General features: G+C 39.9%; 1 protein-coding gene across 5 annotated transcripts in view; it reads left to right on the plus strand.

The window, feature by feature from the left end:
• ADK (adenosine kinase) overlaps window positions 1-27,357 on the plus strand; it is a 656,244-nt gene that overhangs the window by 347,487 nt on the left and 281,400 nt on the right. For all 5 annotated transcript variants that reach the window (XM_030203209.1, XM_030203211.1, XM_030203212.1 and 2 more), the window contains one exon: window positions 2,593-2,701. In XM_030203209.1, the coding sequence (XP_030059069.1) occupies window positions 2,593-2,701 (109 nt within the window). The remainder of the gene's footprint in view (window positions 1-2,592; window positions 2,702-27,357) is intronic.

Raw genomic sequence — 27,357 nt, forward strand, 5'->3', positions numbered from 1 at the left:
AAGCAAAACCAGTGCTTGGCAGACTTCTACGGTCTACGCCCTGATCGTAACTGAATAGTTAGGGATGGGTTGGAGTGTAAATTTTAAGGGGCTTTGATGTTAGCTTCAGAACTTGTAGTGCAAGAACAGTGCTGGGCAGACTTCTGTAGTCTGCTCCCTGATAATGGTAAGGACAAATCAAACTCGGGTATACATATAACGTATCACATACCATGTGAAATGAGTTTATCTTGTTGGGCAGACTGGATGGACATTCGGATCTTTATCTGCTGTCATTTTCTATGTTACTATGAGTAAATTGGAATTAACATTGTGATATCGGCATAACTGTAAATGATGTAACTTCTCTTGTAAGTTCCAAACCCAAGGAATGTAAGAAGATATTAAACAGTGTAGGTGACAAAGGAAATCCCTGCAGGACTCCACAAGGATTTCTCTATCATATAACTTTCCATTATGTTTTACTTTATATGACCTAAAAACCAAGTCCTCAAAACCACTTCAAGTACATTACCATCAATACCTATATGACTAAGCTTGGAAAGCCAAGTATCATAATCCACCAGATCAAAAGCTGATGATTGATCAAACTGTAGGATAAAATCCTTACCATTTTGACATAGCATGTGCTGAACAGTGTCCTAAATGGGCACAGTAACTGTTTCTGTACTATGCCACGCTTGAAAGCCTGACTGGTAAAGTGCAGAACATCATGTTGCGTCAAGTATGAATTAAGCTGATTGCAAACTAACCCTCTTAATTTTATGAAAATAAAAGTTGGTGATGTGATTGGTCTTTAGTTAGAAATTGAACCACTAGACTCTTCTTTTATAATAGATACTGCCGCTGAATATACCCCGTTAGCACCTAAGCTGTAATTGGTTGTTTTGTTGGCAGTCCAGATACGAGCAAGCATTATGTGATTAAGTGCCCATATTTAGCACTTTAACTGGATAAGGTAACTGTATAAATAGGACTGTATAAACACAGTCCTATCTTATCAGGTTTGCTTTAACTGGTTAAGTGCTGAGTATCGCATTTAACCAGATACGTTTTATCCAGCCATGTATGCCCAGATATTCAATGCTGATGCCCAGACATGGCCCAGCAGTAAATACACAGCAAAACACTGACTGAACCCCGGTAGAATAGAGTCCATGACTTGTAAGCTCATACTGTATGAACTGTTATTTTTATAAAGCCCTATTTTGCTTAGAGTCTTAATATGGGAGGTCCTGGATGATACCTTAAGTTACCCCCCAGTATTTTACAAAAGGCTCAACTGCAGTGGTTCCCAAACTTTCTTGGGAAACGGTGCGCCTAGGCTACACATTTCCTCTCAAATATTCCCTCCCCTCCCTGTCGCTAATGGTATTCAGTCCTACCTTCCATCAGCCCACCTTCTCTCTCCCTCCTCCATCCAGTATGTGCCTCGATTATGCCCCCCCCCCCCACACACCCCTGCTGCTGCTGCTGTTTCTCTAGACCAGCAGGTGCAGCAGAGTAAGCTTGTGTCATCGTCCCCCCCTCCCCCCCGCCAAATCTTAATAGGAAACTAACCTTCTTGTTCCAGGTTGCAGGGTGGTTTGTTATGCTGTGGCTCCAGCTCTCAGTAGCAGTCTAATACAGTGGTTCCCAAACTGTGTCATGCGGTTAGACTGCAGCTGAGAGCTGAAGCCACAGCATAACAAACCCTGCAACCCAGAACAAGAAGGTTGGTTCCCTATTAAGGTGGGGGTGGGGTTACTTTTAAAAGGAGCACCATGGATAAGCTTGTTTTGCCGCTGTTCATTTAGAGAAACAGCAGGAGCGGCTTGGGTGGCTGTAGGAGGTTGCATAAATTGTGTCATGGCTCTCCTGTAAATTTGCTGCTACACACAGTTTATGAACCGCTATTCTACTGAAGAGTGCCTTTTGTAAAATATGCGTCAGGATATTGGCAAATACTAGTGTAAGTGCTGGGGTGTACAACAGGAGTATACATTTTAGAAAAAAGAACATCACTCAGCTGCTTCTCATAGATAAATACTGGCATTCATACATGGATGTAGCAATTTTGCAACCTCCATATTTAAGTGCTCGTACTCAAGCATATCCGTGTTAAAATGGGACCAATTTAGGGAAGCTATAACAGGGTTGTTATTTTAAGGCCAAATATGATAAGCCCCACATTCCATCATTTTGAGCTCTGGCCAAAATGAGCACTTTAATGAAAGGTGCACTCAATTCAGAGCAGGTGCAAAAACAGGGAAATAAATTGCAATATACAGTATTGCTATTGTAAAATGTGGAAATGCATGTATAGTATTTTTGATCTGTTGGAACCTACACCTGTAAAATGTGGAAATGCATGTATAGTATTTTTGATCTGTTGGAACCTACACCTGTAAAATGGCCTCTTCAAAACTCAGCATCCCATCAATCTATATATGTGGATAGCTTTTTTTCTGGAATTGCTATTTACACATGTTGCCAATCTACTTCTGTAAACGTCACTGATCACACATGTAGGTGCTTCTCTATACAGGAGAGTCAGATGTTAAGGTACATAAAATAGACTGTTGTATAATTGAGATCTGTGTTATTTTTTAGGTCTCTAATAGCCAACCTTGCTGCTGCTAATTGTTATGACAAGGAAAAACATCTTGATCTGGAAGAGAACTGGAAGTTGGTTGAAAAGGCTAAAGTATACTACATTGCAGTAAGTTTGATTTGTATAGTAGCATCATGGTGGGCTCATTTTAGTTTTTTTTTGGTGGTTGAGAAAAATCCTAAGACTCATTTTGAAAGTCCAAAGAAACAGGAAGGCAAGCAATTTACAAGGTCCAATATGGAAGTGTGGTAACATGAATGAGGGTGGACTTTGAGCCAGGACAAACCAGAGCCATACAGCGGGTTAAAGTGAACAAAATAATTATTTTGAAGTATCAAGTAGGGTTCCTGATCAACTCACAAGTACAGGAGAAAAGAAAACTAGTCTTTACAGAAAAACATTACGGCAGATAAAGGCCAAATAGTCCATCCAGTCTACTCATCCTCCATAACCTCTAACACTTCCTTTTCCTAAGGGATCCCACATGCTTGTCCTATGCTTTCTTAAATTCTGACACAGTCCTCATCTCCATGACCTCCACCAGGAGGCCATCCTCTCTTCTACCACCCTTTCCATGAACAAATACTTTCTTAGATTCCTTCTAATCCTATTTCCTCTTAACTTCATCATATGCCCCCTCATTCCTGAGTTTTTCTTCATTTGAAAAAGGCATACTTCGTGTACATTAATGCCCCTGAGATATTTATTCATCTCTATCATATCTTCTCACTTTCTCCTCTTTTCCAGTGTATACATATTGAGGTTCATAAGCCTGTCCCTATATGTTTTATGTCTAAGACCACTTACCAGTTTTGTATCCGCCCTCTGGACTGACTCCATCCTGTTTTATCTTTCCTTAGTACGGTCTCCAAAATTGCACACAGTACTCTAAATGGGGCCTCACCAGAGACTTATATTAGGACACTTTCACCTCTTTTTTTTTTTTTTTTTTCTGCTGGTCATTCCTCTCCTTATGCCCCCAAGCATCCTTCTGGCTATTACCGTCGCTTTTTCTACCTGTTTGGAAACTTCAGGGTCATCAGACACAATCACCCCTAACTCCCTCTCTTCCTTTGTACACAGAGGCACTTCACCCCCTATATTGTACCATTCCCTTGGATTCTTGTGACCCAAGTGCATGACTCTGCATTTTTTAAGCATTAAATCTTAGTTGCCAAATATTGGACCATTCCTCAAGCTTTGCTAGGTCTTTTCTCATGTCATCCACACTCTCCGGGTGTCCACTCAGTTGCAGAGTTTGGTATCATCTGCAAAGAGACAAATCTTACCAGACAGCCCTTCCGCAATATCACTCTTTAAAAAGAGCCGGCCCTAGCACCAATCTCTGCAGTTCTCCACTGATAACACCCCTATCTTCAGATTAAGCTCCATTTACCACTACCCTCTGTCTGCTTCCATTCAACTGATTTTTAATCCTGTCAGTTACTCTAGGTCCCATACTGAGGGTACTCGGTTTATTATGAGTTGCCTGTGTGGAACAGTATCAAAGGCTTTGCTGAAATCTAAGTACACCACATCTAGTTCCCATCTAGTGCCCCCCTACGTCCAACTGTTTGGTCACCCAGTCGAAGAAATCAATCAGAATTGTCTGACATGACCTGCTAGTGAAGCCATGCTGCCTTGGAGAAACCTCACAATCCTCGGCTTTAGAAGTATTTCCATTAGTTTACTGACCACCGAGGTCAGACTGACAGGTCTTTAATTCCAAACATCCTCCTTCTTCCACTCTTGTGAAAGGGACCACATCCGTCCGTCTCCAGTCATCCGGGACCACTCCGGACTCTTAAAGCATTGAAGAGGTCAGTCAGCGGAGCCGCCAGAACTTCTCCGAGTTCCTTAAGCACCCTTGGATGTGTCCCATCAGGCCCCATCGCTTTGCCTACTTTTAGTTTAGCTAGCTCCTCATGAACACAGTCCTCTGAGGATGGGTCTTGATCTACCATACATCCATCCCCATTTGCATTTATTTTCTGCAGTCCTACCCCCGACCATTCATCCGTGAATACAGAACAGAAATAGTTGTTAAGCAGTTCACAACTTATTTCTGTTCTGTGTTCACGGATGAAAGGCGTGGGGTAGGACCACAGAAAATAAATGCAAATGGGAATGGATGTATGGTAGACTAAGACCTGTTCTCAGAGGACTTGTGTTTGTGAGGAGCTAGCTAAACTAAAAGTAGACAAAGGGATGGGGCCTGATGGGATACATCCGAGAGTGCTCAAGTAACTCAGAGAAATTCTGGCAGCTCCGCTGACTGACCTCTCTGATGCTTCCTTAGAATCCGGAGTGGTCCCGGAGGACTGGAGAAGGGTGAAGGTGGTCCCTTTTGCACAAGAGTGGAAGTAAGGAGAAGGTTGGGAATTACAGACCTGTCGTTTTGACTTCAGTGGTGAGTAAACTAATGCAAGAGTGTTCTGTATCCTGCTCCTGCAAGGCCGCAGCATGCAGTGTACACTGTTGGGCTCTGGTCTGGCTCCCCAGAGTTACCAGTACAGTTGTTAGCAGTTCACCTAGACCAGCCTACATCCAGCTGGGTGAAACGTATCAAGTTGCAAGGTTCCAAGTCAAACTTGACCTACCTGATTGTTGCAGTTGTAGTTCATACATATAGATCGTAGAGTCCTATGCAGTCGGCTGTCACTGTTTCCCTCTGGGCCTCCTTAAGCTAGCTGTGACCTGAGATTTTATACTTCATAGTTTCTGCTCTCCTGGCTCCACCCCTCCTGTGTCACGTCTCCCTTGGGTGGGACTATGGTTCTTAAGGTGGTTCTGACACTGTAAAGGAATAACCTTAAGGGGAAATGACAACATCCTGTAGACTCCCTCACAGGAAAATATAAAAGAAACAGATCTGATGGAAGCCAGTAGTGAAGTTTGAGGAAATGTATTCAATAAAAACTACGCCCCACATGGCCATACATACCTTTGGAAAAACTAGTCTGGAAGGCCATTGAACAGTTGGAAAGAACAAAAAAGAAGAATCTTGTATAATTTATCAAGGCAAGAGAAACAGGCCATTCAAGATCTCAAAAATGATTCCTCAATAGTTATCAAGCCAGCCAAGGGATGAGCTATAGTGGTTATGGATCGAGAAAATTATATCTCGGAAATTAAGACACAATTAGAAGATACGATCTTCTACCGAAAATTTAAAGACTGACCCCACTTCCTCCATTAAAAGTGAGATTTCAATTCTCTTAGACATTGTACACAAGTGGTTTTCTCACTAGTAAAATAATTTGATTTTCTTACAGTACCTATCCAATTATTTCTACAATCTACATCCTCCCCAAGATTCCCAAGCCACATTTTCATCTCTGTGTGATGGCTCATCCCTTTCTTTAGCTTTGTCATCACACAGTGCCAAAGTCAGTGCTGCACAATAATATTTTACTTTGATTCTGGATGGATTCTAGTGGATTTTGGAAAGCAAAATTACAGTAACTAACCCTCTGTGGGGCTTAAATTTGTATGGACTAAACATTGCAACCATGGCAGCAGCAGGAGGAAGCCTGAATCGACAGGTGGTATATCTACATCCTAAGGGGCTCTTAGGGACTGTGGGCAAAGAAAGGCTATATGCTTGACAGGGCCACACTGTACAGACCCTCTACAAAGTTAAAAATGAACCTGTCCTTTCATAATATTGTTAAATTAGTTTAAATTTAGCTTTTCATCAGTTTGTATATGTGTTTCATTGTATGGTTTATTAAATCAAGATGAAAGGTTTGCCAGCTTTGTTTTTAACAACTTGTGAAATAGTGCTGTAGATTTGCATTTCACGTTTGCTGGCAAATTGTTGTGAAGGAAGCATGGATTTTGTAGAAAAACACTATTAGCATAATTATTCACTGCAAACAGTTTGAGGTTATTTGTGTGAGCAATCTTAATTGCTATTTATTCCATAGTAATTACCATGACAGCTTATAATTCAATATTTCAGAAACATTGATTGTGACAAGTCTCGAATCTAGGAAATGGGGGAAAGAATGTTAGACTCGGATTTTAATTAAGTAGACAATTTGTCCCAGAAGCTTCTGAAAAATTAATTGAGAATCAATTCACAAAGTAGGTTTCCTCTGAATTTTTTTTTTCCTCTTTCAGTATACTCTAACCACCAAACATATGGATTCCAGAGCTTTCTAAAAAGAGCAGAAGCATTTCACTGCTCATTCACAGTACTCCGGCATAGTCTCGTAGCTCCCCTTTGTTTTAGTTCTGAGATTAGACAAGTTTTTCCTTTCTGCAGCTCTTCAGAGCTGAGGAAGCTGGGACCTTTAGTGTCTGTCTGAACCTTCCCTGTAGTTCACCCTGGCTTTGGGTTTTTGGCATGTACACTGCCTTGAGTGAATTCTTTCAAAAAGGCAGTAAATAAATCCAAATAAACTCTTATTTTACTACTGCTAAGCTTGTCCATGATGTTTTTCTTCAGCACAGCTGCATCTGCAGGCCACATTCTTTTTAGCCATTTGGTCTATCTTGTAATTTCTTTGTTTTGTTTTTCCTTGTCAAGTTTTTTTACCATTTCTACACAGCAAACTGGTGGCTTCAGTTCTTCTCCCAGTTGCAAGTAGAAGATACCTATCTTTTGTGTCATACAAGGTTTGCTAAAACATGGGACAGTGTCAAGATGCTGCTGGCTGTGACACATTCCTGAAAATAGATGTCATTACCGTTGATCTGAAGTCCAATTTCTTGATTTGTTAAAAGATTGATCTGAGGACCACAGAGGTTTACCAACTTCTGATGGCAAGGCCATGCTAAAGAAGCTCTTAACCACTTTGACTTTTGGGCCTAATCTCGAAGTAAGGAGTCAAATTTCATTGCACCTTCTCAAGCCCAAGACCTGGTTTCTGAGGAATTGAGCAAGTAACTGGGAGATTTCCATTGAGCCTTGAACAGAATTAATATTTTGATGTATCTCTTTAATACGTGGCTTTGGAAGTCAGAAAATTCAAGAGGGTTTCACATCATTCATAGCTGCTGCATCGGAGGTGAACTCTACCTCAGGCACAGATTATTCCTCGCCAGGCTGTATAATGCCAATTGGAGCCATCGACTGAAACTTCCAGAGAACCATGAAGGACATTCTTTGAAACAGTGTTGGATAGGAAATTAATTAGTGATTATATAGCATGTTAAGCATATTCAAGTTCTGAAAAAAAAAAAAAAAAAGAAGCACCTCAACTCTTTGCATTAAATGATCTTCAGGTACTGAGCTTTTGCATGCTAAGGGAAAGGGAATTGGGACTTGATATACTGCCTTTCTGAGGTTTTTGAAACTACATTCAAAGTGGTTTACATATATTCAGGTACTTATTTTGTACCAGGGGCAATGGAAGGTTAAGTTACTTGCCCAGAGTCACAAGGAGCTGCAGTGGGAATTGAACTCAGTTCCCCAGGATCAAAGTCCACTGCACTAACCACTAAGCTAGTCCCCCAAACCTGTCTTTGGAACTGTATTGAAGTAGGAAGCCTCCACTGTCTCTCTATAGGCCATCAGCCTATTGGAGTTATGTGCAGTTCTAAATAAAGACTTTCAAGAATCAGTCAACCCAACAGAATTATCCTAGTCCAAACAGCCAACCATATAGTCATGTTCTGCCTGACCAAGCAGGGAAAACTGACTATTTTCCTTTCTCAGGAAAATGTCAAGATATGGAACTGGACTTTCTCTATCAATAAGCAGGGGAATTGCAGGCACACTTGTCAGTGGCATCCTCTGGGTGGTTGTGTGTGTGCTGCTATCCTCTGGGTAAAGGATTCTTTTTAGTTCTTCTGACACTTCAGCTCAGTCTTGTTTCACTGTGGGTTCGAAATGGATGTGCATATCTCCTCTTTCTCCACAAAATATTTTCAGCAATATTTTTAGACTTTAAGATGTTTTCCTTTTATTTCTGCCTCATGGCTATGTTCTGTTCTTCCTCCCCTAAGGAACCATGTGGGTACACATGGGAACAGTCGTCTCAGCACAGCTCAGGCTCAGATAAAAAGAGAGCAGAATTGCCTGGTCATTTGGGCATGCTCACCGTACCAACAGCACCTTAGGCTGGTGGAGCTTGCAGCCCAAATGATGGGGACCACACCTCCATTCGAACAAGGTCCTAACTTTGACTTTCATTTTCTAAAGACAAATGCTCTTAAAAAATAAAAACCAACACACATTCTTCAGAATGTTAGCAAAAGTGACCTGGTAACCAAAAAGCATACCAGCAAACCAGTGAGAACAGACACTGAGCTTACTATGCCCACATTTCGTCTCATTAAGAGACTGCTCTTCTCTCTGTGCAACCTTTCTCCCCTATAGCTGCCAACTGCTGTGTTACTGCCCCGGAAGAAGGGATGTAGAGGAAAGAAGGAACGATAGAGATGCTGGAAACCACAGTCATGGAGGTGGAATTGGGGGGGTGGAAGAGACAGATGCTGGACTCTGTGTATGGGGGAGGGCAGCACCCAGGCGCACAGCTGTGGATATATGCTAAGGGCCTCAGATACTCTTGGATCTGCCCTCTAGACAGATTACAATCTATTCAGTTAATTTCCACCAGCTGTTACTTAGTACTAAAATCAAATACAAAATTATATTTAAAAAAAACATATTTTGATCAGAATTCCAAAAAATCCCCCAAATTCCCATAAGTACATCATCTGTAATGAAAATATAAAAACAATCATCAAACCATTTCAAAGATCAGTAGGAAGCACCTAGTCTCTTGAATATTTTATCGGATATTCCTGGAATGGCCAGGTTTTGCGCTTTCCCTCCCCCCTCTAAAACTGATGCAACACCTCCCTTCTAAATTACTTAACTTATTCCAGAGACAAAATACCTTATCCCCCTAGTGTTTTTCATGTAGCCATTAACCTATACATGAGCTGAAAGAACTTCAGCAAGCATAATTTGAATCCGATCCCTTCCTTTCTTCTAACCACCTAGGTCACCTTTATGGATAAAGTGGAGTGTCTAGTATTTTTTTCGTATATTGCTTTATCTAGAACTTTTAATGCATGTCTTCAGTGATATCTTAATTACTACTATGCAGGGCTTTCTGAAGGGATTTTCTTTGAGGTTCCTACTCATAATAGGCCTATTTTCTTCTGGGTTAATGTTAAGTATATTTTAATTCATGTACTTCACCTTCAGAAAACAAGTATTCACAAACTCATAAGTTGATTTCACTGATTCTTTAAAAGGAATCATCATCTGAATATTTATTTATTTTTTAATAAACCCTTTATATACCTCCTCTTGACAAGCACTATTCAAGAAGGTTTAGAAATAGAAAACAAATAGAAATAAATACAAAGTACAAAACTCACACCTACAAATTGTATTTTTTTAGAGTCAATCTATCCCTCCCAATATGGTGGTCCACCCACCAATACCTAGGAAGAAATAAATCACCCAAGGCTGCATCAGTTTGCTCTTTATTAGATACCTTATTTCTTATTAAGTATTTGTATAATTAGCAGATCAGTGATATCTCACTGGGAGTACAGAACATTGCTACACAAAATTACTTCTATATCTGAGACTCCAAAGAATATATAAGCAATCGAATACTTTTATTTATTATTCTCCAAATATATGTACAATCAGTTGCTTTTGGGAATACAGTACCACAGCTACACATAGGTATTCTCTGGGTCTGAGTCTCTGTTTTATTTAGGGTCTTTTTTGCCCTCACCCCAAATTACCAGCTAAAGCCAATTTGCAGATATAAAAGATTCAAGACTACTTATGAAAATGCAATAGGATTCAATTGATTGGTTTCTCATGAGAGAGCGCAGCCCTGCTTGCACAAAGTTACTGGCTGTGACTGTCTCTCTCCATTGAAATAGGAAGTACACTCATTTTTATATGCTCATACAGGATACAGGTAAAATGACATATTCACACCTTATTGGATGTATGTTAATTTCGTAGTTAATACCTTAGTGACCATATATGGTAACATTTACCGTACGTGCTTGGCTTTTTTTTTAGCATTGTTCGGAAGCTTGGTCATCTTCTTGCACGACCACTCAGTTCTACATTTTTGACCTTATCTTCCTGGGTGTAACTGACTCTGCCCTGTTGGTAGACTGCACCATCCTGTTACTGAGGTTTTTGCACCTTAGCCCCTTCCTCATTTTGCTGCATGGTTGTGTTGCAATAGCTCAGGAGTTTTACTGGAACTCCAGAGTTCAAATTAGAGTTACAGGCCTGTAAGGTTTTCTCTCATTTTTGATCCTGAACCAAAGTCAGGCCATGAACCAAAGCTTTTAGCTATAATAATAATACACAAAATTAAAATAAGTAAAAACATCAACCAGTACTTCATCAAGGAAAGTCTTTCTGAAACCAGAAATGGTTCATATTTCTCATCTCATCTAGCAAATTATTCCACTCTATCTAAAAGCCCTAACTCTCCATCATTTCTTTAACAACCCAGATTTATCCAGAAATGTCAACAAATTTTAACTGGTCATAAAGGCCATCTTTGAGTATAAACTTGGGGGCAAGTGGGAAGTGTATCACACTACGTTGTTTAGAATTGGCCCCACAGTCCTAAGAGTGACATGAAATAAGATTGATGGGAGAGGTTATCCTTACATATTCCTCATTTCATCTGCAAGGAACAGGATAATTCTCTACCTTTCTTTACCCTATGTATTTCTATATTATGTTGTATAAAAATGCAGCAAACCATGTTTAAACAGCACCTTGGATACTCAACTCATTAAGGGGCCTTCTACTGAAGTGCATTGTGCCCAAATTATAGTGCACTAACTTTAAAGACAGTGTTATAACTGTAGGGTGCATTCCCTGCATCTTCCCATATAGTTAACACACAGAAACTCCTTTACCGTGCATTTAGTGCAGTGACGGCTCAGATGCACTCAACCACATCCTATTTCAGCACATAATAAGTTGCCATGCATTAATTACAAGAAGAAGTAGATGAGCAGGTAACGAGTGGGGAGTGGACATTTCCTGCCCCGTTCCAGGATGTAGTTAGTACATGAATTAGTGTGTGCTATTTTTTAGTATTATAAACCACTGTTATCTGTACGGAGCCCAGGCGGTATAGCAAGAGTTTAAATAAACATAAATACTGCGACTTGCGTAATTCATGCTGTAGCCGCTTCTCACTTTATTAAAAAAAAAAAAAAAGCACTTAAGTTTCAATAGCAGTTCCATCCATGATTTTTCAACTCAAAAGCAACAGACAGACCTACTTAACTTCTAAAATCCAATTGTGAGGGATCTAGAAACTGTAGGTGATCTAAATGATCTTACAAAGGCTTTGCTATTGTTGCTCTAAGCAGTCTAGCAAGGAATGGAATGTTTGCCATATGCCAATAGTTATTAGTGCATGTTAAATCTAAGATCACTTCTTACCAAAGGCTTAAGAATAATCTTAAACTTAGGCCTACAATATAGGAAAATATTCACTCTAATGGGCATTTAAAAGTTGCACATGTAAAAAGCATGTATTAAATGCTCTGTCAGTATGATTGCTGTTTTCAATAATTCTCTGTTTACATATTTTTTTCTGTGAAACAATTTCTTATTCTATACATTAAAAACAAGTCATGCTCATTAAACATAATGTTTCCCTTAGTTAACAGCACCAGATAAACATATGGAATTTAATTTAATTATGGAAATTCATTTGCTGGCTTTCCCATGTAGAAAATAATCCCTTTTCTTTTTTGCATCTTCTATTTGCTACAGTGTTGTCCTACATAAATTGATAGTTTACTCTTTCAATAAGTAAAAAGACATGGGGACACTCCATGCATAGTAATATTTTTAAAACAAATAGAAGAAAATATTTTTTTAACTCGACTGAAGCAGAGTAGCTGGGTTTATAAAAGTTTGGACAAATTCATGAAATCAATTTCCATAAACTGTTACTAAGGTAGACTGCTTATCCCCATGGAATCTCTTTCTGGGATTCTTCCAGGTACTTATGACCTGGATTGGCCACTGTTAGAGGCAGGATAGTGGGCTAGGTGGACCTTTTGTTACGTAATTATCATACTCTTTTAGCCACTTGTATTAAATTCAGACTACTTGTTGTGTTATCATGCTAGCATCATCACAAAAAGTGTATTCCTTTGTTGGAAAAAGTCACCTTGATTTTCCCCACAGTCGTTGATTTTTATTTTTTTTTTAATTCCTGAATGCAGAGAGGTGGCTTTGTTATCAACTGAGAAATTAGTATTTTTCTGTACAACAGTTTGCTATTTCCCTTTCTTGATCTAGACATATCAGGTTTGATTAACATGCTAAAATGAATTGTTTTGCCATTGTCTTCAAAACTGTTGCTCTCTATTGTGCATACTATAGATAAACAAAATGTTTGAAACAAGAAAACCTGCCCTATTCCTTACCATATATCAGAATGTATTAATGAAAGTAAATTAATAACTTCCTAATTGGCACATTTTGCCCTGTGCATGCTACTCTTTCTCGTAAGGGGGGAAATCCCTTTATCTCTCTTGCTCCCAACCTACTTCTCCATTATTTTTTCCTGTAGCTGAAAGAATAACCTAAACAGCAAGCTTGATCTCTTTGAGGTTTATTTTTGTTGGTCATATCTGCAGGAATTAGGTCTCTCTGGGACAGTACTTAAACGGTTTCATTCCTTTCAAAAATAAGAGCAACAGGAAAACTAGCTGCCTAAACCAAATTTTATTATAACTAAATGTATAAACAGTTGGGTCTTAATTACCATATTCTGTTTAATAATATCTTCCCCCCACACACACACGCACGCCCTCTTTAGGGCTGGAAAACCCTTTAATTTGAGTCTAACATCCAAATTTATCGCTCATCTTCAGCCCTAACCTTGAGAAGAGGTAGGAAATGTCCAGTCATCATGGGTAGGCGATAGAGGAGAGAAATGCCTCTGTGCCCTTTCAGTCCCTTTTTGTCCGCAGTCGTGTCAAGTAGCTCTCATAGCACCTCAGTTTTTTACTCTGCCAACTGCTTCCTCTACAATCCCTCACTCCTCCCATGAACCCTAACACAGGAGACTGCAGTGAAGTTTAAAACAAATATTACTGCTGCCAAGCCACAATATTTCCCTTAGCAACAAGGGGGGAGGGGCTCTGGAATGCAAGGCCTGCAGAATCGAGACTGTCTTTCCACCCCTACATCTGATTCTGCTTGACTTCTATCCAGCACAACCACAGGGTAGCATTGATTCAGTGAGCAAACACAGTACAGGTAAAAAGAGAGGGAAAAAAAGAAGTGCTGTTCTTCAAAGCCTGCTCTGCCAGCTGTAAGTAAACAAACCCACAGCAATGCTACTGTGAAGTCAGCCTCTAAAGCTTCCCTGAAATACAAAACTACTCCTCCTCCTTTCAGGAGGGAATCTCCCTTCCACATAACAGAAATGCAGTCAGGATAATAATACAAACATGCCATTCCTTAACCCAGCAGGGCACTTTACCTATGTTGTTTCTTTTCAAAATGGTGCAAATTTAACATTTCAGCTCTTCAAGTGTTTTGTCCAAGACAGCCCAGCAATTTTTTAAGCTTCAGAGATTGCTCCATCTCCACAGTAACACTCTGTTCTCACACAGCAAACTCAAACACAAATGAATATGTCTGGTCTCTGCCTCAATCTTCTCTTTCTCCAGTTATTTAGCTTAAATAATGAAAAAGCTTGATTAGAATATAATTAACAAGTTATTGTATCATTCATTTATTTCAGCAGTCTGTTGGCTGCCTTTGTCTTGTGTTGCCAATTTTAGGCTTCCTAAAAAAATTGAAGTTACTTCAATAGCATCTCACAGTAGACTTCAGAAAACCCAAGTGTTTCTAATAGCCCTGGTGATTACTAGAGAGAATATGGTATATATGTGTCTGCACTTTTTCTTTATAATTGTCCATCACCCCACCGTGTTTAGCCACTTAATAGCCTGTGTCAGGGCAGTTATATATTTGTCAATAAAGTCGGACTACATATGTACACATCAACTTATGTGTTATACCATGATGTTCTGAGCCTATGAAGCTGATTTTAAGTATCCCTGATGTGAGTGCTCCATACCATTGTTAATGAGGTGATACAAAATTGGTCCTGTGAGAGATAACTTGCTAATCTTCAGTAAAAACAACTCCCCCTCAAAAAACTTTAATTTCTTCTGTTTGGAATTGTATACATTGGGCTATATTTTGCTTTTGTGGTCTCATATTATGAAATCAGTTTCCTCTATGCCTGTGAAAAGTAGATTTAAGTGTACACTCGAGGTGTCAAACAAAAAAAGGGAATAGCTAGCCTTTGCACACAAAAGCAGAAGCACAAACATTAAATGTGACACAAGGTGTGGCATTCCAACAGGCCTTTGGGAGAAAAAACATGGGGAAAGGTTTCCATGCACTTGGAACTATTTTGTGCATTGTCTGCTTTCTCTGTAGTGTCTCTGGGTATCATTGGGGTTTTTTTTAGGTCTGTGTATCACTTTGATAAGGACTTAGTTTTCAAAGGGCAGTAATGCTGTGGGCAGTAATGCTGTAATGTTGTTTTAATTCGATTTTAAATTATGCGAGAGGAATTTAATATAGGGGTTGGGGAATTGCACTAACCTGCACTGTATAATGTTTAAGGAAATATATTTAGAACATAAGGACTAGATTGTTAATCTCAGGTACAGAGCAAGTGTATTTACAATACTGTACAGGTAATGCAATAATTTTACCTCTTAGTTTGGGGACCTTAAACTTCAGACCGCTCAAAACACAACAGCTAGGTTTATATTTGGTAAAACGCGATTTGAAAGCGCGAAAAACTACACTGGCTCCCGATCAAAGAACGCATTGCCTTCAAAATCTGCACCCTGGTTCATAAAATCATCTACGGAGAAGCCCCGAGTTACATGACAGACTTGATCGACTTACCAATTAGAAATACATCCGAATCAACATGATCTTATCTAAATCTGCACTACCCACGCTGCAAAGGACTTAAATACAAAACAACTTACGCATCTAGTTTTTCCTACATAAACACACAACTGTGGAATGCATTACCAAAAGCCTTGAAAATGACGTACGACCACCTAAACTTCCGGAAATCACTAAAAACCAACCTGTTTAAAAAGGCATACCCTACCAATCCAACTTAAATGCCTAATCTCTGCAACACAACCAAACTAAAACACGTAATGGACATAACACAACTCTTCCTTTCTCCGATTCCCTAATGTGGCTATGCCATATGAACTTGATCTTACCACAACATCACCCTGTATTTGTTCACACCGGAGCCTGCAAAGACCTCTCCGGTACTCTGTAAGCCACATTGAGCCTACAAATAGGTGGGAAAATGTGGGATACAAATGTAACAAATAAATAAATCTTATACAAAGGAAATGTGCCACAACAGAAATATTGTTAGTCTGAATTATTAATTGTGCTGGGTTGGTATTAACTTGCACTGATTGAGGGTCAGATGTGTTCTTTCTGCTGCTGATTGGAGTGGTGAAGGTGGTCTTGTATTTGTAGCTTGAAGGTGATCCTTGCTGGAAGAGAGGTCTTCTACTTGCAGATTGTTGGGAATGAAACCTGGAGGAAGTCTTATCTTGGGTGTATGGAGTCCAGTGAAGGTCCAGAGAACAGTGTAGAGCGAGTTCAGCGAGAGTCCAGCTTTTATAATTCTTGCTGGGCCACAAGAGTTGAAGTCATGTGGGGTGTACTAACCCAATCACCACTCAGAGATAGTTGAAACTGGTTCTTTCTAGTTTTTGAGATGGAGACCTGGAAAAATTGGTTTAGCTTCTCCTGTTTCTAGGTCCGGCAGAGCCAGTGGCACCACGCGGAGGGGAGTGTCCCTATGCCTGTCTTTTGCTTGCTGCCGCTACAGCCACTGTGAAGAGAGAAGCAAGGGATCGGCGCATGAGCTCCAGACCATCTAAAATGAGTAAGCGAGTGGGAGGGGTGGAGGACAGGGAGACTAGACTGGGCAAAGCTGGATACAGAAGCCAGGGGAAGAGACAGGGCAACTCAGGATATGGAGGATGAGGAAAGATAGAGCAATGCAGAATATAGGGATGAGATGAGATGGGGAGGGGTAAAGATGGGGCAATGCAGGATATAGGAAAGGCAAGGCAATAACAGATGGTTGGGGTGGGGAGGGAGAGAGAAGTAGGGCAGTGAGGGATGATGGTTTTGTTTTTTGGTAATGGTGGTGGGGAAAAGGAGGAGAGACAGAATGATGGTAGATGCTTGGTGGGGGGGGGGGGGGACCAATAGGCAGAGTAATGTTTGGATGGTGTTGGTGTATGAGAGGGAAGAGATGGGACAGAAACGGAGATGCTGGATGGTGAGAGGAAGGAGAGAGAGGAGCCATGCTGGATGGTTGTGAAAAGAGGGAGAGGGGTGATACTGGATGGCAAGGGAAGAGAGGAATAGATGTGGATATGGGGGATGAAAGAAGGGAGATGGTGGACATGAACAGAAGGTAGGAGAAGGGAAATGAGGGGAAATGCACATAGATAGCAGGGAAAGGAAGAGAAGAGAGAAGGAAGGATTTGCAGCCCATGGATGGAGGGAAAGGGAAGAGTTGGAAACTAGATAGACATGAGAAGGATGCAGAAAGCTGTACATGAAAGATGGATATAGGGCAGGGAGTGAAGAAAGGAGGAGAGAAAAGATATAGTGAATTTACTGGAGGTCTTGGAAATAGAGTTCAGAGCACAGAGACAGGGACCAAACTGAGTAGAAAAATAAAATCACCAAACCACAAAGGTAAAAGAAATTATTTTATTTTCAGTTTAGTGATCGGAAGATGTCAGTTCTGTGAATTTACTTTTTGATGTCTACATTTTATACTAAACAGGAGGAAATGTGAGTGTGAATGTTTTACGTGATTAATCACGCGCAAAAAAAATGTTTTAATCGTGCAGTTAAAACCTTTAATCTATGAGCAGCCCTAATTGTTTTTGATACCACTCTTTTCTTTTGTACCACAAATTAAAAATGTAGTAAAGAGTATTATTATTTTTAATTAAGACAGCTAAGATCAGTGCATTCCTATTTTCATAGGAAACATTTTGCTTTGTTGGTACAGGTGTATACACTGTCACAGCTGGATTATTGTAATTCAGTTTATATAGGTTTACCTCAGAAGCAACTGCAACAATTATAGCTGCTACAGAGTACTGCTGCCAAGTTGATTTTTGTACATTGGAAATATAATGGGGCCAGAAATATTTGTTAATGTGTTTGTTGTTTAAGTCTCTTGATGGTTTGGGCTCAGTTTATTATATGATATGCTGCTCGGTTTATTTTAAGAAAGTTAATACAGTGCAACTTAAATATCTTTAGGGAGAATAGTCCAAACTTTTGCTACATAGCAAAAGATTTGCTTATACTTCATATTCCCTGCAGCTCGAATGTTATCCACTAATTGACTTATTAAGTAATGGTCTATTTGATGGAGCAAGAAAGAAGGAGCATATATGACAAAACTAGTCCATGTACTGTTCTAAATATTTTTGTACAAAGAGTAAAAAGTTACATTTCTTCCAAAGGTGACCAGTGTAACCTTTGAAGAAGGAAGAGTGGGTCACCCAATCAGACCTCCAAGGGCACCCTAATAATCTTGTTGCTGCGTTCTATAGAGTTTGTAGGCATTTCCTTAGTTTATCAGAACACCCAACATACAGTAAGTTAAAGTATTTTAAATCTAGGAAAGAATGCTTGGGTAATAATGTTAAAATAGTCAAAATACTTCCTAATTCTAATTGATGATGATTTTTAACTTTCCTAGTTACTATCAAAGACGATGTTTACTGTATGGTGATCCCGAGGTCTTTTAAAGAAGGTTCAGTGGGAAGTATATTGTTTCTCTGAGGACAAATTTAGTGTCAAGTAATGAATTCAACAAGTGACTTAATTGTTTTTCAGTATTTAGTTTCAGGCAAAATCTAAAGCCCAGTTTTCAATCACATCTATACACTTTGTTACAACAGAAGTAATATCCTTGATAGTAAGAATGGTTCTAGATTGTATTGGGATAAGAAGAATACTGTAATCTGTGTATGTGTAAAAACTTTTACTTGTAATTCGGACAAAGCCTTACCAAAAGAACTCATTAAGATATTAAAAAGAATTAGTGAGAGGTGTGGACCCTGAGGATTCCACATGTGGCTGATTCTGACATTATCTAGTTGTTTTCCCCTATATGTTTTCCTATGAAAAATTATATAAGCCAATTGAGTACGCTCCCTGAGAGCCTAATATCATCACATATAGATAATAGCATTATATGATCGACTGCATCAAATGTGGCTGATAGGTTGAACTGTTCTACGCATTGTAATAATCTGATTTCCTTTATCAGTGCACCTGTGAGAGTTTGTGCTAAATCCCTTTTGGAAACTGGATTGAGTAGGATGTAAACCAGGATGAACCAAATCTGTTAACCATTTAATTAGATCACTACTAAGCCCTCCAGCACTTTCTGAAATAATTGCTGTTGGTCTGTAATTAGATCTTGTTTCCTTGCAGATGGATTTTCCAGAATTGGGGGTTCCTAGAGTAAGAGGAAATTTGGCTGACTTTTAGTGCAAGTTCTATCCAAATATGAAAACAAGTTATAAAAGAAAGGGAGTGGGGTATTTTTAATGGGTAGGTAGGGCAGCTATCTAAATCATAATGTGATGAAACTTTCAGTACAGACAGTAAATCATTTGGGAGAAACAGTAAGAAGTCTTCCTATAGTCTGCCCACTGTGCTGCCTGCAAAATTATCTGGAACAGAGATCTGCTCACTTTTAGAGTAATGGTGGTATTTGTAGTAATATTTATTTATTTATTTTTTAGTTACATTTGTACCCCATGCTTTCCCACTCATGGCAGGCTCAATGCGGCTTACATATTATATACAGGTACTTATTTGTACCTGGGGCAATAGAGGGTTAAGTGACTTGCCCAGAGTCACAAGGAGCTGCCTGTGCCTGAAGTGGGAATCGAACTCAGTTCCCCAGGACCAAAGTCCACCACCCTAACCACTAGGCCACTCCTCCACAAGTTGAGAATCTTATCTTGGTATCTGATTTTGAAAGTAGTCATCTAACTCTGCTGCACTTGGCAAGATTAAAGTTGCTGAGTCAATTGAAGTTACCTTGTCTGTACTTCATAACGTTTTGACTACTTCAAAGTGTTTTCTAGGGTTCATATGGGCTTTACCTTTGAGAAGAGTAGTAATCCTTTTTTATCAACTAGTCGAATTTTATAATTCCTAAGTAAATTTGTCCAGATAATATCTTTTTCCTCCAATCAGTTCAAGACGCTGACACTCCAGTTTCAGTGATAGGTAGAGGTGAAACATTTTACCAACAGCAGCATCAGTCCAGTATCTTTTGCCAAACAGTTGAGGTCTCTATTTGAAGCAGCCCTGGAAGTTTTCCAGTTGAACACAAATGCCAAAATACAATGACCAGACCAAATTATTGGTGATCATTTTATATTTGATAAAACCCTCCATATTGCAGGCAAACTAATCTAGTTGATGCCCTTTCCATGCGTACTATAGGTTTGGAGTGGAGTGGCGGCCTAGTGGTTAGAGTGGTGGACTTTGGTCCTGGGGAACTGGGTTTGATTCCCACTGCAGGCACAGGCAGCTCCTTGTGACTCTGGGCAAGTCATTTAACCCTCCATTGCCCCAGGTACAAATAAGTACCTAAGCCACATTGAGCCTGCCATGAGTGGGAAGGCGCGGGGTACAAATTAAAAAAAAAAAAAAAAGCCCAGTGAGTCCATAACATAAAAATCCACAACATTTGGGTCTGAGAAGTCTTCTAGATGAAGGTTAATATCTCCTAACAATATGTAGTATCTAAATAATAATGTTGTGAAATGAAATCATAACATCTCATTTGAACTTTAATCCAATTTTGCAGAGGATGATAGAACAAAGTACAGCCAAGTTTTCCTGTTAGAGCTGTCGGAACTTTCACAGCGTAAAATCTCCAGTTCATTGCAACTGTAAATATTCTGTAAGGAAATATTCAAGAAATCCATGTAAATCAATGCAACTCAACTTCCCCTTTGACCTATTTGTGGAAGATGAATTATCTTATATCCTATTGAACATATTTCTAAAATAATTGGATCATCAGAGCATAGCAGCCATGTTGTTGTTAAAATACCAGCCCTGACTGATCCCTAATCCAGTCATAAATAGTTTAAATATTGGGATTTATTTACCGCCTTTTTGAAGGAATTCATTCAAGGCAGTGTATAGGAAGAATAAGTCAAACATAAGCAATAGACAGTTACAGCAATAAAAATATTCAAACAGTACAAAATATGGCATAGTAAGCTACATTACAATGCCAACACAATAAAACATTTTAGTAGACAGCATAGGGTGTAAGCAAAGATGGAAAATACAGATAGATAAGATAGAGTAACAGGAGTAAGAGACTAGTTAGAGAGTTGCAAATGAGGTCAGAAAGGTGCTTGAACATTATCTTGCCTAGGGTAGGAGTGGATAAACATGTCCTGCTATGCTATGTGCTGCTGGTGTCACTTACTACTTCTGTTAAAGACCTGGTTGAAGAGCCAAGCTTTCACCTGCTTCCTGAAGTAGAGATAGTCTTGCGTTAAGTGAAGCGTTTCAGAGAGTGCATTGCAGAGCATGAAGGCTACTCCGGAGAAGGCTCGCTTGCAGGTATCACAAGATGATGCCCTTTGGAGAGGGTGTGGTTATGGAAAACCCTTTGGGAGAACCTTAGCGACTTTTGAAGGTGTGTAGAGGGAGATCTGTTTTTCAAGTACTCTGGGCCATTTCCTTTATGGACCTTTAACGAGTTTTAAATTTGGCTCTCTATTGTACTTCTAGCCAGTGAAGTTTATGCAAAAATAGTGTGATGTGGTCACGTCGCTTACAACCTTCTGTTAGTCTTGCTGCAGTGTTCTGAATCAGTTGGAGCTGGTGCAAACCCTTTGTAGTTAGACCAGTGTAGAGTGCATTACAATAATCCATTCCTGATATTGCATGCACAGCTGAGACAAAGCTTGCTTTCTCAATGTAAGGGGACAGGCACTGTAGTTGTCACACGTGATAGAAGCTGTTCTTGAAGGTTGTTTGGATTTGGGGGATCAGAGTAAGTGTTGAATGGAGCTGTATTCCAAGGTTCCTGACTTGTGATTTGAGGGGGAGTTCATATTTCCCAATGGTATCAGCTATGTCCCCCACTTGTGTTAGGGACCGATAGAAGCTCAGTTTCACTTGAGTTCAGGGAAAGTTTGTTGTTTTTATCCCATTTTGAATTGATGTTAGGTAGTCAGTTTATTCAGGGCCTTAGGTAAGTCAGGTAAGGTTAAGTGGATATGAGTAGCTGCATGTCATCCGCATAGATGTAGAACCGAGTGTCCATTGACTGAATCAACTTGGCTAGTGGCTTGAGGTAGATATTGAATAGAATAGGTGACAGTATCTATTCTTGTAGTACCCCACAGGGCAATGCCCATGGTGGTGATGAGGTGCTGCAGAACACTATGGACTGTTGCCTGTCTGATAGATAGGATCTGAACCAGGCAAGTACTGTTCCACTGACACCTGTTTCTTCCACTTGTGCTAGCATAATATTGTGATCCGCAGTGTCAAAACTGCTGAGAAAGCTAGCAGTACTAACACTGAGGAAAATCCCCTGTCTCAGTTTTTGTGAAGATCTAGTAGGGATACAAGGACTGATTCTGTTCTATAACTGGGTCTGAATCCAGATTGATATTGATCTAGCCAGTTTTTCTCTTAGAGCCAATCACTGTGTTGATCACAGACTGTTTGTTCTATAAGTTTCCCTAAAAATGGGAGATGTTGGATACTGGACGGTAATTTTCAAGTTTGTCTTGGTCAAGGTTGTTCTTCTTTAGCAAAGGTCACACCACTGCCCTTTTTAATGCTGTTAGTAGTTGCCTATTAGAAAGGAGTTCACGATTTTTGTGGTGCCTTCTGTTAGGCCCCTGCTTGATTGCTGCATTATCTTTGATGTGCAGGGTTCGATGGAGCAGGTAGTTGGTCGAAGGTTTTTAGGATTTTGTCAAGGCCCTCCTCTGTTATTGGGTTAAGAGTCCCATATATTTGTCAGGAGGGGGCGAGTTTGTGCACTCTAGGTTAGCTGATTTGAGACTGGGTGGGACTGCTAGTAAATCCTGGCGGAGGCTTTTAATTTTGTTGGCAAAGTATGTAACAAAATCATTGCAGTTCATTTGTGACTGGGCTGGCTGGTTCTGTTGTGGGAGTTTCAGTAGGCTGTTTACTATGCTGAACAGGTGCTTGGTTGAATTGGCAACCTGTTTGATGCATTGAGAGAAATAGTGGGTTTTTTTTTTGGCTGCTTTTAAGGCTTGGCGGTACTTTGTCATGTGATTCCTACAGTTTAGCCTGGCCTCATGCAGGTGAGGCTTATGCCATATCCTTTCAAGTTTCCATCCTTTGCCCTTAAGGGTCCAAAGTTCCAGAAAAATCAAGGTGAATTTTGTGAGTGGGGCGGTTTTCTCTTAGATAAGCGTGAATTCCAAATATCAACATGAAAAATGATTGAGGAAAATAATCTGGAATTCTAAATAATCATAAATGACTAACAATGCAATGAAGAACCCAGCAAATAATTCAATAATGTATGGTATCAGTGAAATGAAAAAAAAAAACATGAGGAAAAGACCGCAAAACACCCAAACGCTTACTATAATTTCAACGTCTTTCACTTGGGTTGTATTAGTCATCATTTGTCTAAAAACACCCCTGGTCATCCGGTTCAAACACCTCTGTGAACGTTTTGTATGGATCAAACAGTTCTGGTATTTCTCACAAGCTCTCTGGCTCCTTTCATCAAAATCAACATACTAGGTTAGCAAGCTTCAGAAGATATGCAAATTAGGTCACCTTCATGCTCTACTGTTATGCAGATCCCCAACTGGCCTTCACCATTTTGTGAGGGATTTCTTCTTCAAAACAGATAATTCATAAAACAATCTTCCAGCCGAGCCCTCCTTCAAGAGAATTGGTCTCAGTTAAACAGCCACCTCCCCTTGGACAGGACTAAACTTTTACCATAACCTTACAGTCCTGTCCTCCACCCCTGGCTATTAAATCCAAGTCTCAGTTCAAATGACAGTGTTTCCCTCACACTGTGATCCATACCATAGTTGTAACATTCAGCATAGCATTTAGATAAGTACCTTGTCTCAGGTCTTGCCCCTCACCTCCACCTTTGGAGTCCTTCGTCTGGCCTACCCCAGTTCCTTGTCCAGCATTTGTGGATCATGCTTTGGGGTCCGTTCCCTAGGGTTTCCAGCCCACTCTAGTCCATCTCTTTGGTTACTGGGTACTGTACTTTCTTTCTTGTGCTTTTTATGTGGCTGCCAGTAGCTTCCCCACCCCTTTCTGGGTTCCTCCTCTTGTTTCTAGAAGGGTCCAGAACTTTCTCAATTGTGCTTACTTCTTAAAGGAGAACCATTTTCTTCCTACTGCTGTGGGCCCTCCCGGCCTATAGCTTCTGGCTTTTGGCTGACAGGGAGGCAGAGCTCCATCTAGTGGCCACTCTAAAATAAGACTGACAGTGAGGTAGAGCTCCCTCAAATGGCCCTTCCTGGCTAACCAGGTCCCCTTAATCACCAGAGCTCCTTCTATTGGCCTATTTCATATCTTTGCACAGGCCTTTAATGGGGAGAATTTCCTCTGGTGACATCAGAATTGGAGTGCACCGGGGCTTCCTCTGGATGTGACAAGGTCGGGATAGCCAGGGGTAGGACACTAGCACTGATAACATCAAGGCATGACATCTGACTACAGATTGACTCTGAGACTTCAGTGCGTGGTTGCAAGCATGTGCCAGAAGGGGACGTCAGAGTAGAATTTGATAAATTCTGTTCCCCATTGAGGTTGATTAAGATTCTACTTTGACAGTGAATATTTTTTTTACAATCGGTAAGTAGTAGTCTGAGTTAAATATGTTTGTCCTTCTACTATCATCCTAACTGAAGGTTTCCTCTGTGATTTTACAGGCCTCGAGGTATGTAAATTTTGGACGTTTGCTTTAAAACATTCTTGTTTCAAAAATTTGTTAGGAATAGAATGTATTAATTTTAACTAATTGTCTAGCTTCTTGTTTTGTAATCCGCATTGAACTGTGAGGCATTGCAGACTATAAAAATAAATTGTTATAAATTTGTGTACCTAGGTAGAACCCAATGGTGAATAACTTCAATGACTGGTAGAAAGACCTTTAGCTTTGGTGAAAGTACTCCACCACCTCCACCAGTGATTTGTTTCAAATCTTTCTCCTCTTCCTCCTTGGGTCCTACTACAGGAGAATCATGGACAGAATAAATAACTGAGCTTTTACTTGAAGGAAATATTAGTGGTGGTGTCCCAAAACTGGTTTCTTGTTTGCCATAAGGTTGTTCCTTGAATTCTTCTGAAACTCAAGAGACTACCCTTCTTGATATTATAGCAGATGTAACAAGAACTGAATCTACTATTTGTGGGACGCTTGGTCAACTCTGTACTTTTACCCAGGAAGCGATTTCCAAGTTAGAAGACTTGGATTCAAGTAATTCCTTATAGAAAAGGAACTCAAGACAGTGGAGCCTCAGGTTGGAGTTTCAGTTATTAGGGATAGTCTGTCCATCATCAGATGGAATGCTTAGGAAATTCTCTGAGGGCAAGGAATTTAGGGCTCTTAAATATTCCAGTTATTAGATTAGTTTCTGCTGTGGTACTTATAAATGTGTGTGTTTATGCAACATTTATTGTGCTTCCATTCCTAACTGCATCGCAACAGTTTACAAATCCAGGGAGATGTTACAGATAACACTCAAATAACTAACACAGCAGTATGGGATGGGATCATGAATAAGAGGAAAGGGATGAGTCGCACAACAAAATAATATTCCAGAGACTAGCTTGTAAGAAGACACAGGGAAATGGTGTAAGGGAGGCCAGAGTGACAGCTAAGAGTTAAACCCTTCATGGGAGCCAGCTCTGTGGGTGCCTGAGCACCGTCAATATTGAACAAAAACTGTGTCTAGGAAGGGGTAATTTCCATTAGGTTTATCACCCCCCCCCCCCCCCATCATTTTGAAAAAGTGGCTCCTATGAAAGCCGTATGAGGTTGGAGAGCATATAAAATTAAAACGTGGAAGAGAAACAAAATTTTGAGTGCAGATTTACATTTCTTTGATTCAAGGTGGAGCTCAACCGTGAATTTCAAAGAGAGGGGCAATGCAGCAAGAAACTGTACCATGGGACGAATCCAGACATATTTTAGTAGAAGAGGGGACAACAGGGAGCTTGGATTTGGAAGAACAGAGCACACAATTGGGGGGCATAAAAAATTAGCTGGGAGGCTAGATAAACTGATTGACCTATGTAAAATGCTTATTTTAGGGAAGTTCTGTATCTCTTAGATGTTGATGAAATTAGTGTATCTAATTGTTACTGTATTTCTTCTAAGTCTCATTTGATGAATGAGACAGAAGAGGGATTGCACTCTTTTAGTAGGGGATAGTAGCCTTGATCTTACTCTTTTCTTTTTTGTTTTGTTTTAGAGTGCCTCTAATAATGTTTTGAGAGCTATCCTTGTAGTCTTTCACCAGTAAAAAGGATAAGTTGGTTGCATTAAAAGCTTATTTCTAACTGAAAAATTCCCTTTTTTTGTGGCCAGTATGTTCAAATGTTTCCCAATGTGGCAAGAGCCATTCAATTAAGGAGGAAATATTTTTGACCCATTACTCTAGGGAGCACTTTGTTATGGATCCCTTGCCAGATACCTGTTTCACTAAAGGGGATTCCGTTTGTTTTCTTTGACACAGTGCATTTAGAAAAGTTGCTTTCTGAGAAATCTAAGGATGCATGTTATTTGACAGAAAGGGAGGTAGGTTTTTCACCTGTTTATGGAGTCCATTAAGTGTAGATTTTTTTTGAGGTGACTAGTTTGGTTTCCTTGTTTTTCTCTTCAGTTTTGTAATGGGAGCTAAGATACCTTTCAGTTGTTATGTCTGTATGTCTTTGCTATTGGCTGCTTTTCTTGTATCATAATTTTAAGTGTAATATTTCAAAAATGTGTGTTAAAATGGGAAATGAATACTCATGTAGATTTTAGTCCCACCCAAACTACAACCCCTTGAAATCTTTTCATGATGTGGCTTTTCATTTGTAAATAGTGACTTTCTGAATCTGGCCTTTGCATATGGATGTGAAACATACATGTAAATGCCACTTATTTACATGTAGATTTGGTTCTAAAATAATGATCTTAGTGTTCTGAAAGTGGGAACACTGCAGGGCCATGGGCAGGCTATATGACAGTGGATGCTTATTACATAGTAACATAGTAAGTGACGGCAGATAAAGACCTGAATGGTCCATCCAGTCTGCCCAAAAGTCACGTTCATTATCAATTCAAGATTTAAATCAACAGTGAACATGATATTGTATATTTGATCATGGTCTTTCATTGGTGTTTCTGGGACATAGACCATAGAAGTCTGCCTGGCTCTGTACTAATGTTCCAGTTACTGGAGTTGCTAAAAAGCCCACTCCAGCCTTTCCAAACCAGTCTTGTCATTTGCGGGACAAAGACCATAAAAGTCTGCCTGGCACTGTCCTCACATTCCAAACCACTGGAGTTTCTATCGAAGCTCTCTCCAGTCCACCGTAAATGAAATTGCCATATGTGGGACTCAGCCTATACAAGCCAGCCCAGCACCATCCTTAGTTGATGCAGCCAGAG

The sequence above is a fragment of the Microcaecilia unicolor genome, chromosome 5, assembly GCF_901765095.1.
Source record: "Microcaecilia unicolor chromosome 5, aMicUni1.1, whole genome shotgun sequence".
NCBI lineage: Eukaryota > Metazoa > Chordata > Amphibia > Gymnophiona > Siphonopidae > Microcaecilia > Microcaecilia unicolor.